The sequence below is a fragment of the Pocillopora verrucosa genome, chromosome 1 (assembly GCF_036669915.1).
Source record: "Pocillopora verrucosa isolate sample1 chromosome 1, ASM3666991v2, whole genome shotgun sequence".
Lineage (NCBI taxonomy): Eukaryota > Metazoa > Cnidaria > Anthozoa > Scleractinia > Pocilloporidae > Pocillopora > Pocillopora verrucosa.
Genome location: NC_089312.1, coordinates 26,157,473 through 26,171,507, shown reverse-complemented (window position 1 = coordinate 26,171,507; position 14,035 = coordinate 26,157,473). Strand labels below are relative to the sequence as shown.

Sequence of the window (14,035 nt, the reverse complement as noted above, 5' to 3'; positions counted from 1 at the left end):
ATTCACCCAAAGGTCTTTTCCGGAAAACTGGAGTCCCTGAACCCTCCCCTTTAGTTAGAAGTTTGTTTTCTCGGTCGGAGCATTCTGATAAAATGTCCTTTACCTAACTCCCGTCAAAAATAGCACAACAAGAAAAAAAAAAGAAAGACAATCTAAAGGCCTGATGAAGCCCTTGTTGTTATTTTTGCTCTTTTCAACCAGCGGATTTTATGTAGCCTGTATGTTGCTTCCTGATGGGCACACCTTCGATTCTTCTTAGGCCATGTTGCTCCTCCTAAGAGGGTTGCAGAATTGTTTTACTCAAGGGTACAAGTTTGGAACTCAGGGTTGAGTTTCCCAGTCGCATGTAATACAGCAGAAACAGGGTTCAGTTTCAACCACCGTACTCTTGATTCTTAACCTCAAGGAACCAAAGAAAGATTAGTTTATACAGTCCGCAAGCCAGGATCCCAAAATAAGGGTTTCGAACAATGATCGGGTTAGAAAAGGTTTGATAGCGGATTTCGTAGAATAAACCCGGCTGATCAATGTCAGCTAGTTTGTAGAGTTATAGGTTTCGAGTGAGGGACGGACCATTTTTCTGGAGGAAGAGTATGGACGCTGCCGGGGTTTCACTTTATTTGCACTCCTTAACCCACTCTAGAGCAGGCTAATAGGGATTTGTTTTACCAGCGTATTATGAGAGCACATAAATATTTTACTGCTGGATAATTTTTCCTTGGCAAATTGCACTGGTTAGAGTTGTTTCCTCATAAAGCATAAAGTCAACCTTACCAAGTCTGAAATTGACATATTTGGAAATGTATTTGACTTTTTCATTTCCGCGATGGTTTAAGTACTTGTTACATCATACAAGTGTCTCCGACAAAAACACGTGTCCAAAGCCCAAATTATTGTGGAAGCCCATTAAATCTCCTTCACTTGCGTGAACTTATTAATTATAAAGATGTAACGCACCCTTGAAGATTCTTGTCATAATGAACGTTACATTTAAGCATTATCAGTAGTTATGGCTGAGCCTCGTTTCCGCAAATTTAAGGGGTGTTTTATGAAAACACCCCTAACTCAGAACCTAACATTGATCAGCAGGCTCTATTCTATAAAAATCCGCTATCGAGCCTTTTCTGACTCGATCATTGTACGAAACCCTTATTTTGGGGTCTTGGCTTCCGGACTAATATTCTCGTTTGCTCTTTTTGACTAACAAGCCCAGTGGAGACCGGAAACAAAGAGCCAAGTGCACATACCGCATGAAAGTGACAGCCGGAAGTGAGGGGCACGCATAATACACCAAAAAATAGCCCTATGTACCGAGGTAACTTGGGTCACTCTTCTCTAGTTTTAAGATGGTTGCTTCCTCCCTGTCAGATAAAGCCTTTTGTGATGTGACGAAAAAAGCGCGATTTAGTATGCAAATATAGGACACCGCGGTGACAAGTTATCACATGCACTTCAATGAAGCGAAGCATGCGTACTGTGGGCATTCTATGCTTAGATTCGTGTAATTAGCTACCGTATTTGTAATATGGCCATCAAAGCTATCCGAGCTCGAAAATAGCGATCAGTTTGAAGGAAAGGCCTCCATCTGCAGACCTTCGTATATTTGGAGGCAGAGTAAGATACAAGAGGTGCAGGATCGGAAAGGCATGGAATTACTGCGGCTGTTTTACGGCATTCAGTCTCCCTCGTTCTTCACTCATTGTTGTTTTGGTGAGTTCAAAACGTGCTACGCACTCTTCGATTACGCGAATGATACTGCGGCTTTAAGCTCATCAGCTCATTGTGATCGTTGTAATGAGGATGCATGGAGTCCTCTTTTTGCTTTCTGCTTGCTGTCTGATTCGCAATTCGTCAAAATCTTCTAAGACCGACCTGTTGATTATTGAATGGTACACCATTTAAACTGCTATTTTGGGACCGTCATAGTCATTTTACGATCTATGCGAAATGCGTATCTACTTGCACAGACTCGATTTATGTTTGTTGTGATTTTCGTTTTTTATTTTGTACGGAAATTAACGGTTACTCAATATAGCGAGCGAAACTGAAGTGGAATTTTGCAATCACAACGCAATTAAAATTCGCCACGCTTTCTAAATACGTCCTATCATGTGAAGAGTGTACGTGATCAGGAGCGGTCAACTTTCATTAGTGTGATAGCACTGCGGTGTTTATACTAAGGGTTTTATTTCGAAACAACCTTTCAAATTTTCGAAAGTAATTTCTCCATTGTAAGGTAGCCAGAATACTCGAACTAAATCGCTGTGAGAGATTTGGATTAAGCAAAACTCCCCGAACATGAATGAGCACATATGACAAGTTCGCACCGTGCAAGTTGACTAGACGTGAAATGACCTCTGGAATGCTTTATTTAGCCACGTTGTCTTTTACTGTAGACACTTTAAATGATCTCGTGACCGCCCCTTTGCCTATGCTTTGCTGCTGGGATGAATAGAGGTTTTCAAGTCTAGACGAAAAAAATGTAGACGAGTTCATCTTACCTTGTCATCGACGACGGCCTTGAGAGCAATTCGATCATTGCCTTGAGAATTGCTTCGCAGATAATCCTTTTTATTGAGTTGATTACCTTGTCTTGAGATTAAAATTTACCTGTGAAGTTGCACCGACTGCGTTTGATAAGGTCTCTCAATACTGAATTTGCTTCACCGGTCTAATAATTGAGTAACGTTCAGTTGGCATTTGGTTAGCAGAAGTTGCAACGGTAAAATATTCCTCATTCAATTTGGTCATGGTCAGTTGGTTCCAATTAAAAAAAAAAAAAAAAAAGATGGAGTTGTAAGATACTTCCAACCGAGTGAAAGCTATCACAATCACAATGCCAATTCTCAGGCCTTTGGGGTACATTCTTCCACTTGTGACTCTGACAACTCAGTTTTCACTGGAGTGTGAGCAACTGAGCTGCAAGTGGCAAAATTATTTTTCTTCCAATTTGGTCAGATTGATATTCATTAGATCCTATGGCTGTGTGCTTATGATTGAGACTCCAACTTCAACTCAGAGTTGAAATGAGATGAAAACCAGTCTTTAGATTACCAATCACTCTTCTAGACAGCTATTGAAAAGTATAACTTCTGTGAATTAAGAATACAGGATTTTAGAGTAGCAATTGGACTATCAAAAATTTGGCCTGATTGCAAGATTGTCCAGATACTGAGAGTGGAAACTGAGATGCTGCACGCAAATTTTAGTTAAATAACATGGGTATGTTTTTGATATTTTCAGAATTCATGTATATCTTTTCAAAAACCAATGCAAACTTGTACAAAAAATTTCTGGCAAGATTCCTTACCCCTTAAATAGTTACTTAATAAAAGACAGCATTGTATTTTCATTTAGACTTTTTGGTTTAGTTTTCAAAGTACTTGTTGCTGTAGTCTAATTTTATGTCTGATGTAGACATGATGGTTAATGTCAAATGCAACAATCAAACCTATCTTTTTGGACACAACATTTAGGGGAAACCCCAATTCTAGGAGCATAAACAGTAGTCCCTTTGGGAAAAAATCCTCTTTTTATTTGCAACACCTCTGTGAAAGGGACACTTTTTGTAGACTAGAGTTTTCCCCCTGTGGAAAGGGTGGTGAATAATTCAATCCAAAACTTGCTTAAATGTGGTTACTTCTGTTTTAAAAGACAAGACTAAGGCTAAGAATATGAAATATGCAATTCCCTATTTTACCTGTTGTACTTGTATTGAAATACTCTCTTCTAAGTTCATTTTTACTTTATATCAGCTTCAACATGGCAGTATTTTTAACATCAGGGACTCTTCGTCTTTACCTTATAGCAAAAAAAAGGAAAACTGAAATGATAGAATTCTTCTTTCTTGACAAAATGAAAGTTGATGTATTGGTTCTTTTGTGTGACTAATGCATATCGTTCTCTTTTTTTGTGTTTCTATTCCCAGTTTGTTTCTTTTTATTGTGGCCACTCCTGGTTGCCGCAACATTGCCAGAACATGGTAAGTTATATTGGGGTGAGCAGCTATATATGTATATATATATATATATATAGCAGCTTCATTGACATTAAGAACATATTGCACATTAGGCATTTACTTTATAGCATGTGTGATGTCTATCTGGCTGATGTCTTTGGCGTGGAATATCAATAATTAGCATATACCACTCAACTGAATAGTGCTTTTCACACCTGCCGATTGGCTAGTTTAGAAGTAAATAGCAACTATTATTCACCTCCAAGGAGTCTATGAGAAAAATCACATTTAATTACTACCAATCAAGTTTAATTGAAGAACTAATAAACCTAGTTTTTTTGGTATCTGTGTGGTATATACTAAAACAATTATTCACCTCAGTGTTGGTGAAAGTAGTAGATATTGACCTTGCAGCTTAGTGGCTTGGTAAATATCCACCACTATTCACCTCCACTCTGGTGAATAATTGTTAAATATCATTCACTGGCATGGAATTTTAGTGCATCCTGGGTTACGCCTTGAATATAATGAGCTAGGTTCCCTTGCTGATTGCTGGTACATTCCTTAAACCTGTCTGAGTGAAGATCAGGGGACAGCTGGAGAGATAAGTGTCTTGGCTGGTAAAACAACACAATTAATGACTAGACTCCTTTTCTGTATTTTACTTTGTAGCTATTGGGATACTTACAGCAGGGTCTCCCATGGTGTTAAGAATGCAATTTTACTTAATTATGCTCAGAAACTTGTTGCAAATTGCACTGGTGATTATAGGGAGATATGATGCAATCCTCAACCAATCAGAGCATGCTAATCTCTATAATTACTTGAGTAATTATGCTAAGTATTGTTAGTGATATCTCTGGGTTCAGATAGAGAAATAAGATTTTAATTCAAACAAACTTTTGAATTTAGTGGGTGCCACTCAGAAATATGACCTGCCAAATTGACCAATTATAGTGCACATACCAACGGAGAGATGTCAGTAATAAAATAGCATTTCATATTAAGTGTATCTGTTGTTCATGATTTTATGAGTTTCACAGTTGGGTTGCAAAACGAAACTTTGAAAAAATGTGAGCTTGGAGAGCTAATCAACATCTCCTTTTTACAGAGTGTGGTGGAGACATCTATCTCAATAAGACAACTTTCTCTCTCTCATCACCGGACTATCCTAGTTCCTCACCTCGTGGCTCTGAATGTTCATGGAGGGTGAGCAATCCAAGAGGGATGGCAGTAGTTGTTCAAGCTATTAATCTCGATTTTGGATCAGAGATAAAAGATGACTGTGAAAATGGCAGGCTAGAAATTTTCAATGGTTGTGGTTCCGAGCGGTTTCTGGTGGAAAAGATTTGTCAAAGGCCTAAAACTGAGCCAGTTGGAATCTTATGGGTCTCATCAGGGTCTTGTGTAACTATAAAGTTCTCTTCAGGGGAGCGTAAAGACAATAAATTTCGTCTAAGCATGGCGGAGAGTGCAGGTGAAATGACATCAGTTTACTATTTTCTTAGCACTGTTAAAAGTATTCTGCTTTTTGTAATTTGTGAAACAAAATGAAACAGAGATGAACTCAAAATCTGGAATTTGCTAAATGAAAATCTGTCACATATTCAATCAATTTTTATTTAGACATGAAAAAATTTTTTTCCCAAAAGATTGTATAATTTTATTCAATCGGTAAAATTTGTTTGAGGCCTGTCATCTTTGAGTGGAATGAACAGCAACCATTAAGTTAAATTTTGTCGATTATGCCAACCATCTCATTATTCTTTTTTCTTTTCTCATTTTCATAACTGAATCAACAAAAACCTAACAATGAACTGAAGTTCGAAGTCAAACCCCTAAAATCCCTGGCAATGCTACAATGTACATGTAGTCATTTCTTGAAATGCCTCATTCATATATATATCTTTGTTTAACTGTGTGGTTATTTGTTATACATTATATTTGTTTACTTCAACTGATATTTGCGACTGAGACCAAACTTTTTATGACAAGATTGTACAGTACATGCACTTTGCATTTTTTGTTTGACAACTTGTTTTCTTGCAGCCTCCTGTGGAGACATATTGAAAAATGACAACAACAAGAACCAAACCTTTGAAGGCAGACTGCCTGCAAACCCTGGAGGAAGCAACAAGTGTGTATGGATCATTGTTGTCCAGAGGGGCATAATTGAGTTGGCATTCAAAGACAGATTTCAAGTGACAAGCCTTGCCCAGGACTGTAAGGAGAATTATGTTCAAGTTCAAGATGGCAGATACAGGTACAATACCATGAAGTGTTCAGCTATTAGGGCTGAGCTTTACACCAAGATAGAGTAGTTTTTGATTGAGGGTCAAAAGTGATTTGCATGTCAGATTGAACTGTTGTTATTTTACCTTCGTGGTGACTGGATGACACAACTTTGGCCTCTTTCTCAACATTTTTTTGTTAGATAAAAATTAAATCACTTGCACTTCCCTCTCATCTTACCCACTCTCATGACTGTTTACACGTACATCTAATTACTGTAACCCTCTCTCTTCTAAAAGAGACTATTATCTTGTTTCTCTTTACAATATCATCCCTGATTCAAAAATTAAGGTCAAAAAAGGAAAGAAAAGATCACTTACTTAAAGAAGCTCTAGATTGTTAAACAAATTCTCCTTGACATCATCAAAGGAAATGAAGAGAGAACAGTATGGAGAATATGCACATTGATGGTAGGGGTCAAAGGGTTCTGTGGGTTGTTATTGAATCCTTGTGATATGTACATTCTGATCAGCCATTTTGAGTGCTGTGATTTTGTTTTTTTGTTTTTTTTTTGTATGTGTTGCTGATCAAAAAGTGTTTCTTCTGTAGTAACCTCCTCTTGTAAATTTACTGAGCATACATGAAACTAAAATGTATTTTGTGTTTGAGCAGTACTTCACCTGTTCTTGGAAGATTTTGTGGAACATCAAGGCCATACCCTGTGTATTCATCAGGGCAGTACTTAAGAATAACACTGCATGGAAGTAACACAGGGATCACCTCTAAGCATTCCTTCAAGGCACAGTACACTGTTGTAGACAGCACTCCAGCATCTAAAACCAGTATGTTGAATTTCATCCCATCTTTGTCATTTTATCTTTGGCATAGTTGTTTAATTTGCAGGTTTTGCTTTTAAATTAAAACTTTCAGACTTAGATCAAGTCTAATCAGAGTGTTGTAGCCCATGATACCTGGGTGTCTCCCTGTCAATTTTCCTAACATTGAAACCACCCCAGGTTGTTGCTATTTCTCTTTGATGGGCCAAACACAAGTTACCATGCAGTATTTTTGTTCTGATTCCCTGAAAAGTTGGTGCTACACTGTACAGTATCTATCCACACTCCTGGAGGTGGTAAGCCACTGGTCCTAACTCAAGCTTGATTTGGGGCCTTTTGATCCACCACCCAAGGCACCAACAACTTAGCCACTGTTTCTCCAGTAAATAAATATTTGTCTTCCATTTAGTGTTATGCTTTTTGTTTCCTCTGTTTTCAGCTGGCCTCTCTTACTCTCAACCATAGAGTGTTTCATCCTTTACCTTACCCAAGGAGTGTTAAGTGTTTCTTGCTCTCAACTCTATGGTGTGTTTCCTCCCTACCATACCCCAGTGATGTATCTCACCCCCCTCCCCTCTTTGTTGTCTTTCAGTACACTCCCTCTCCCCCAGCTGCCCTTAACTGCTTTAGTCATACACAAATTGAGAAGTTAATTCTATTGTTACTGCTTTCATACCAGATTACTGTGATCATGCTTTTTTGTTGGATGCCGATGATGGAAGATTTTCAACACCGCGATACCTGGAACAATATCCCCCTGGTCTTAATTGTATATGGAAAATTGAGGTTGCCAGTAAGAACAAGATTGTCCTCAGATTTCAGTAAGATTTATTTTATTGTGTGTATTAGATAGACATGAGATTCATAAGATTCTCATTCTCGTTACTTACAAAACGCTTTTGCCACAACTGATGTTAGCATTCTACAGTACACTCTTGGGGGGGGGGGGGGAGGAACAATCATTATTTATTGCTGGGTGTGGAGGGGGAGGGTTAGGTTTGGTTGTTGCTATGTTAGAATTTACCCAATATCCTCATAATGCTCTGTGATTTTATGATGCTCACACACCCCATTGGTAGTTAATTTGCAGCCTATTTTCTATAGCCCCCCTATTTGTACTCTGTAGGTCTGGCCTGAGCCCCCTCCATTCCCCTTTGAAATCTATCTGATTCCCCCTTCCGAAATCCTCAAACCCTCTCTTCCCCCCCCCCCTCCCTCCACAAGTTTGAACACCCATATTCTTGCGCTCTTACAAGGAGAATTTGGAAAAGCCTTCAGTTTTGGCCCTCAATTATTATTTAAATGACTTGGTAATTTCGGTGACTGAATTTTTAAATTTTTCTTGGAGTGGGTGATCCTCTGTAAATAGTTTTTGTGTTTTCGGAACCATTCGATTAAATCGAATAAGACGTGTGGTAAACTTTGTGTTAGTTATAGGAATGAATAATAGAAATAATACCGTTTAATTTTGTTCAGACTTTTGCAAAGCTGAGTATGTTAGATAATCCCATAAAAGTGCAAAATGATAAGGTTCCTTCTCACAACAACTACATTTAGCGACAGTTCCACCAATATTTTTGCGTGTTACTCAGTGATCAAAATGAATTTGTCCCTGTTGTCTCAGCTAATTCTGTTCAACAGATTAGGAAGTCGCAGTTTTATTTTAATATATTAGCATGGCTCTAAATTTCCTCTAACAGAAAGTGATTCCTCCATCAGTTGGAGTTTCTTCAAATTATGTTTAGTACCAAGCATTTACTACGATTTTTTATCTGAAGCATTTTCAACTAGCTGACCTTTTCGACACTGATTTTCCCTCAGGGAGTTTGATGTGGAAGGGGATTCACAGGTATGCCCAGATGATTCCGATTATGCTAAAGTGTACAATGGCTTGGCTAGCTGGTCCCCGGTGATTGGCCGATATTGTGGCCGAGTCATCCCGGCCACCATCAAATCGAAGACGAACAAGCTCCGAATAGAGTTCCGATCCAACAGTCAATATGCTGGCCGAGGGTTTGATGCAGTGTACACTATCCAGAGCGACGAAGCAGGTATGGTGTATCTTAGTGACATTGGTGGAGCCTAGTCAAGTGTTAGGGCTGTTTGTGTGCGCTTTCCAAGAGGTTGAAATAAACGTTAATATTCAATGATCTTGATTTATACAATAATGAGCTAACCCTCTTTTCCTTTATCTGATCTCTTTAAGATATCCTTGTCTGATCTTCTCGGTTCGAATCTTCGTGTAGTCATTGTAAACTCGATAACGATTTTGACGCTTTTTTATTTCTAAATAAGCCTATAAACCAATTTTTACAGACAAGTACCCTGAGGGCTAGAATTGTAAATATCTAGGTTGCTAAAATTCATGTAGTGATGTTAAAAAGAAGAGGAAAAATGTTTGAGCAAGGGGACACTCGGAGTTGAACCAAGGACCTCTCGATCTGCAGTCGAATGCTCTACCACTGAGCTATATCCCCATTGCGTGAAAGAGAAATAGAATTTTTCTTTTTTAAAACAACTATTACGTGGCAGAATACCAGGCGACATATTCTTTCACCATGGATACGATATCTTTATTGGGGTCTCGAATATAAAATATTCGAATTCGATTACGACATTAAATGGATATCATTGAATGTGAATTATGCAAGCAATTCACCAGCAGGTAATCTTGGCTTTTCTGGTAGGCTACAAGCATTTCGAAATCGCAGTCGTGAAATGAGAAATAAGACTTAAGTGCTGATTTTCTCGAGAGCCTTTTCTTCTGGTTTCGATTCCCTGTTTTTTCTTTTGTTTTCATTTTTGTCCTCTAAGTGCATGATCATACGATTGATTGTTTTTCTTTATTTGTGATTCACTGCTCGCTTTTCGCTTTCTTCACCCGCCTACGCCATTTGACTCCTCTGATGAAATCCTAGCTTTGAATAATGACAAGATCATCGAGATAAGAAATATCCCGGATTTACACCAACTGGTTTACAGAGATCAAATTGAACCAATTTTGAAATATCACCTTCAACCATGAGAGCGGTGATTGCAAAGGTCATTTTCCCATCTGGAAATTTCAGATGGATTAAAAACGAAAAACAATTTCACCATCTTTCTAATATCTCTGACCAATGAATACTTCCGGTTTAGGCTAGTTCCAAATACCATTTCCGGTTGTAAATTTTAGTATGAGTGAAAGTCTTGATCTTCTGTGATGAGCCGTGGCTTCCTGACAAATTATTGGCTGGTGAACACTTTCCTTCCCATCCTGTAATTAGTTAATTTAAAAGCGGCGAGCTTTTCAGAACGCGATTTAAGTCACGAAAAATTCAAAAATTCTTGTTGGGATCTTGGGATTTCAATCCGATAAAAGGAAACATTTTAATGGGGCTGTTCATTTTAATTTCGTTTTCAGTTAGAAGGAAACTTTCGAGTAATGTTCAAGGTTTATAATTTTATTTAACTACATGTTACAATATATGAGGAAACTTTTAACCTTGGTTTACGATTGGTCTAAATTTTTACCTTTTTTGAACCCAAAATATTATGTTATTGGTTGTTATTTTAATTTCCATTATTTTTTTAGTCATTTCTTTGTTTTGCTTTTTCTTGTCCTATTTTTATGGCCACTGCCTCCTGTGGAGGCGAAGCAGTAATGTTGTCCTGTTGAGTGAGTGAGAGTTAAAATAGAATAGAATACGAACGACGTCTTCGTCCTTAACGAAGTCTGCCGAGTTTTACCCGATATTCCTCGCTCTTGGCTTTTGTTTGTTACCGAACATCTTCGGTTGTTCAACGTTTAATGACTTCTTCGAATCGCTTCGAATGTTACGCGGCATATTAGCAGGTAATCACACTGTTTTTCGGTGCTACTTCATGGTTTTCTCGTAGTGTACTACAGGAGACAATAAACATTTCACAATCACTTCAGAATGGCACGTGAAAAAAAGAAAGCGTTTGAATGATATTGAAGAAATATCTAAATACGTTTGATCTGTACATCGTGGAAACTTTGTAGAAGAATTTATATATTCGAAAAGAGATCATTTTACCATTTAAATCAGCGACAAATGCTCAGAAGAGCCGTTAAATTTGCGAAGCGAGGAAGGTCCATAATACGATACGTTGAGTTCAACAGGGTGACGCCATTTGATGAAACGATGGAATGATGGAAAGGCCTAATATTCTACAGCGCGGAATTCCTTGTTGTATGAAACAAAAGTCTCACAAAAATGGAATTGCAATGTATAATTAACAGGCAAATCAAAATTAAAAGAAGACTAGTTTAATCATTATTGAAGCCTAGGGATAGACGGACAGAGGAACAGTGAGGTTCTTGAGCGAGCCTCTATAAGTTATCATTACTATTACTTTTGTTGTCATCATCATCATTATTATTATTATAGTTATTATTATTATTAATGTGATTATTTGTTACCATTTAATGAGTGGTTGTGTGTCAATTAGTCAGTGTATTCTTGAATCATCTTTCTCTTGTAGAATAGGGCTCTGATAAGTATGTGGGATGCAGCAGGGTTTCTATTTTGCAATAGTATTAAATTTCTTTTTACAAACTTATTGTACCATAAAGTGTGTTAGTGTTTTATTGCAAATCATGAGGTTTGAGGATGTATAATTTTACTAAAGTACGAATGAAAACATCACGATACAAAAAAACATGTTAATTCACTATTATTTTCTAACTGGAAGTGCTTTAATAAGGGTTAGATGAGCAAAACTTAGCTCACAACGTGCCAATCTCTTCTCAAACTTCGATTTGTTCCTCGTGTACTCCTTTTTGTGTAAGATTAAATGAGATCCTTTGATTTTCAGACGGAGAAACAAGGAATCACTTCACTGGAATAATGATTGGTGCCACTTGTGGTGTCATTTTCATCGTGCTCAGTCTTCTGGCCGTGTTCCACACTCGCAAGTTGCGGCGCCAACGGGCTCAGAGCCGGATATCAGAAGTAGCCAGCACTGTTTCTTTCGACATCCATCAGGCTAATGCCCCGCCAGCTTATGATTTAGGTAATGCTGGTAAATCTAGAGGGAAATGTGTGAGATGTGTATGTTAAACATCCTGAAGAACTGCCCATCCATATTCGAAAAAATGTTCTGGAGACCCTTTTGCGTCTTGATAGATAACAGCAATGTCCGTCCATTCCCTCAGTCCGTTACCTATAGCGTGTTTCGACTTACGCAATAACAGCAAATTTTGCAATTATTCCTTTGCAGTTATGGCGTCTCCGGATCTTTTCCCTTCAAAGGAACGCCAACAGTCACGTGGTTACTCCGGTGTTCCACACCTTCATCGGGAAATCAGCTATTTACTGGGTGACCCTGAGTCGGATGACGAAGATCTCCCTCCTTATCCGGGACTTTCCGGTAGGGATGGAGTGGTGGAATTTTGTTTTGGTCAACCTTCTGATGAGAGGAGAAGGTCTCACTCGAAAGAACGTCATGTGTCCGAATCGGAACAACCCTCGTGTCAGATTTCGGCGGTTTGGTACCGACGCTGTTCGACGGATGTGCCGTCCTCGCCAATTGTTCGGAACCTCGAGTCCTCTTTGGAAAATGAAGTGACAACGCTTGAGCGACGGGACTCCAAAGAAACGGTGCAACCTGTATTCCAGCGAATGGACACGACTAGTAGTTTTGTGACAGATGTGTAACTATTACATGAGTAAAGGAAATGTACCAGAAGGAAAGAAGAACCTTCAAGATTGAAGAGAATATCTCTCTTTCAAGCAAATATATCGAACTCGGAAGCCCTTCGTCTCTACGAATTTCCAGAGGTTGTTACAGCAGTTAAAGTTGCTTTGAATGATAGTATAAAGGAAAGTGCTTTCCAGCTATCACATTTGGTTACATAATTTGAATCGCTTTGAAGTTACTGGATGGGATTTTTCCCGTTTAGTTTGCGTTGCAGAATATTTCGAACTGTTTCGTGTCGCCCATGGCTTTGTCAGGCTCTCAATAACAATCGACAGAGTTTTGTTTTCGCAATCATGCTAGCTCGCTTATAATAATTTAATCATTTTATTTGGACCTCAAACGGTTAGAAATTGGGCTCGTGTTGAAACTCTCACAAGATATTACCGACTCCTTTCGCGGCTAGAATGTAAACTGAGAAGGCGACAAACTCGGAGAGGAAAAGGAAGATAAAGGGTTACCTGGGAAGGGAAAGGTCGACACCTACACGTCTCATGTCCTTCTACCATTAGAGAACTGAATGGGTTAAAAACTACCTTAAAACTACAAGCTCGTTAGGGAACTTTCCTATATGCCCTCAAGTTTCTAGTTTAACGAGAAAGTGTAGTTTTTTGTTGTCGTTGTTTTCAGTTTTGTTTTGCTTGTTTTCACTTTTTCCGTGCGTTTTCTTGTCCTTTTTTTTCCAAGCGAAAGTTTGTTCGCAGTTTGCATCTCTTTCAATGCCTTCTTGGTGCACGAATCTTCTTCATTACCCGCCTGGTAGGAGAAGCTCCTGATTTTTGTGCGCGCTCAAGTTTGGTTTTAAAGTTTGTGCTAAAGCAAGAAAAGGAGATCTTTTATCTTTTAGACGATGTAGCAAGGACGTGATCCCTCTTTCATTTTTGGCTTTTATTAATCGTTGTGTAATCGTGTCTGCTTTTAACGACACTTTTTTTTATAATTAGCACGCCATCGCTAGCTGCTGCTGTTGTCTCACTGGAATGCTTGCCGGTTTGAAGTGCTCAGAGGAACATATATCTTAATGAAATTATTTTTATTGAATCAGATGTGGCACTAAATGAGACAATTTTATGTCCGGCATTCAACGAGTTCCCTTAATTGGGGATTGATTATCAATTTTTATCAAAAATAAACTGTCAACAACTCAGATTCGTATAATTTAAGAGAGACAAAGTTATTTCGTTGAAAAATTATTTACAAAATATTGTAATTACAATGACTTATTGAAATGAAATTTGTATCCTTATGAAGTGAAACTTTGGGCTGTAAATAAACCACGCTCAACAGATCTTCGAGTGTTAATCGT

At 38.3% G+C, this 14,035-nt stretch overlaps 1 protein-coding gene and 1 non-coding gene across 2 annotated transcripts; one reads left to right on the top strand and one right to left on the bottom strand.

Moving 5' to 3' along the window:
* Nucleotides 1-1,331: 1,331 nt before the first annotated feature.
* Nucleotides 1,332-14,017, top strand: LOC131771629 (CUB domain-containing protein 2). Its single transcript, XM_059087469.2, has 9 exons — nucleotides 1,332-1,710; nucleotides 3,929-3,982; nucleotides 5,070-5,435; nucleotides 6,008-6,221; nucleotides 6,863-7,032; nucleotides 7,706-7,847; nucleotides 8,848-9,077; nucleotides 11,848-12,045; nucleotides 12,253-14,017. Exons 1-9 carry the CDS (start codon nucleotides 1,647-1,649, stop codon nucleotides 12,687-12,689), a joined length of 1,875 nt encoding a protein of 624 aa, XP_058943452.2. The 5' UTR covers nucleotides 1,332-1,646; the 3' UTR covers nucleotides 12,690-14,017.
* Trnac-gca (transfer RNA cysteine (anticodon GCA)) lies at nucleotides 9,432-9,503 on the bottom strand. The gene has a single exon. It is a non-coding gene; the product is annotated as a tRNA-Cys (tRNA).
* Nucleotides 14,018-14,035: the final 18 nt, after the last annotated feature.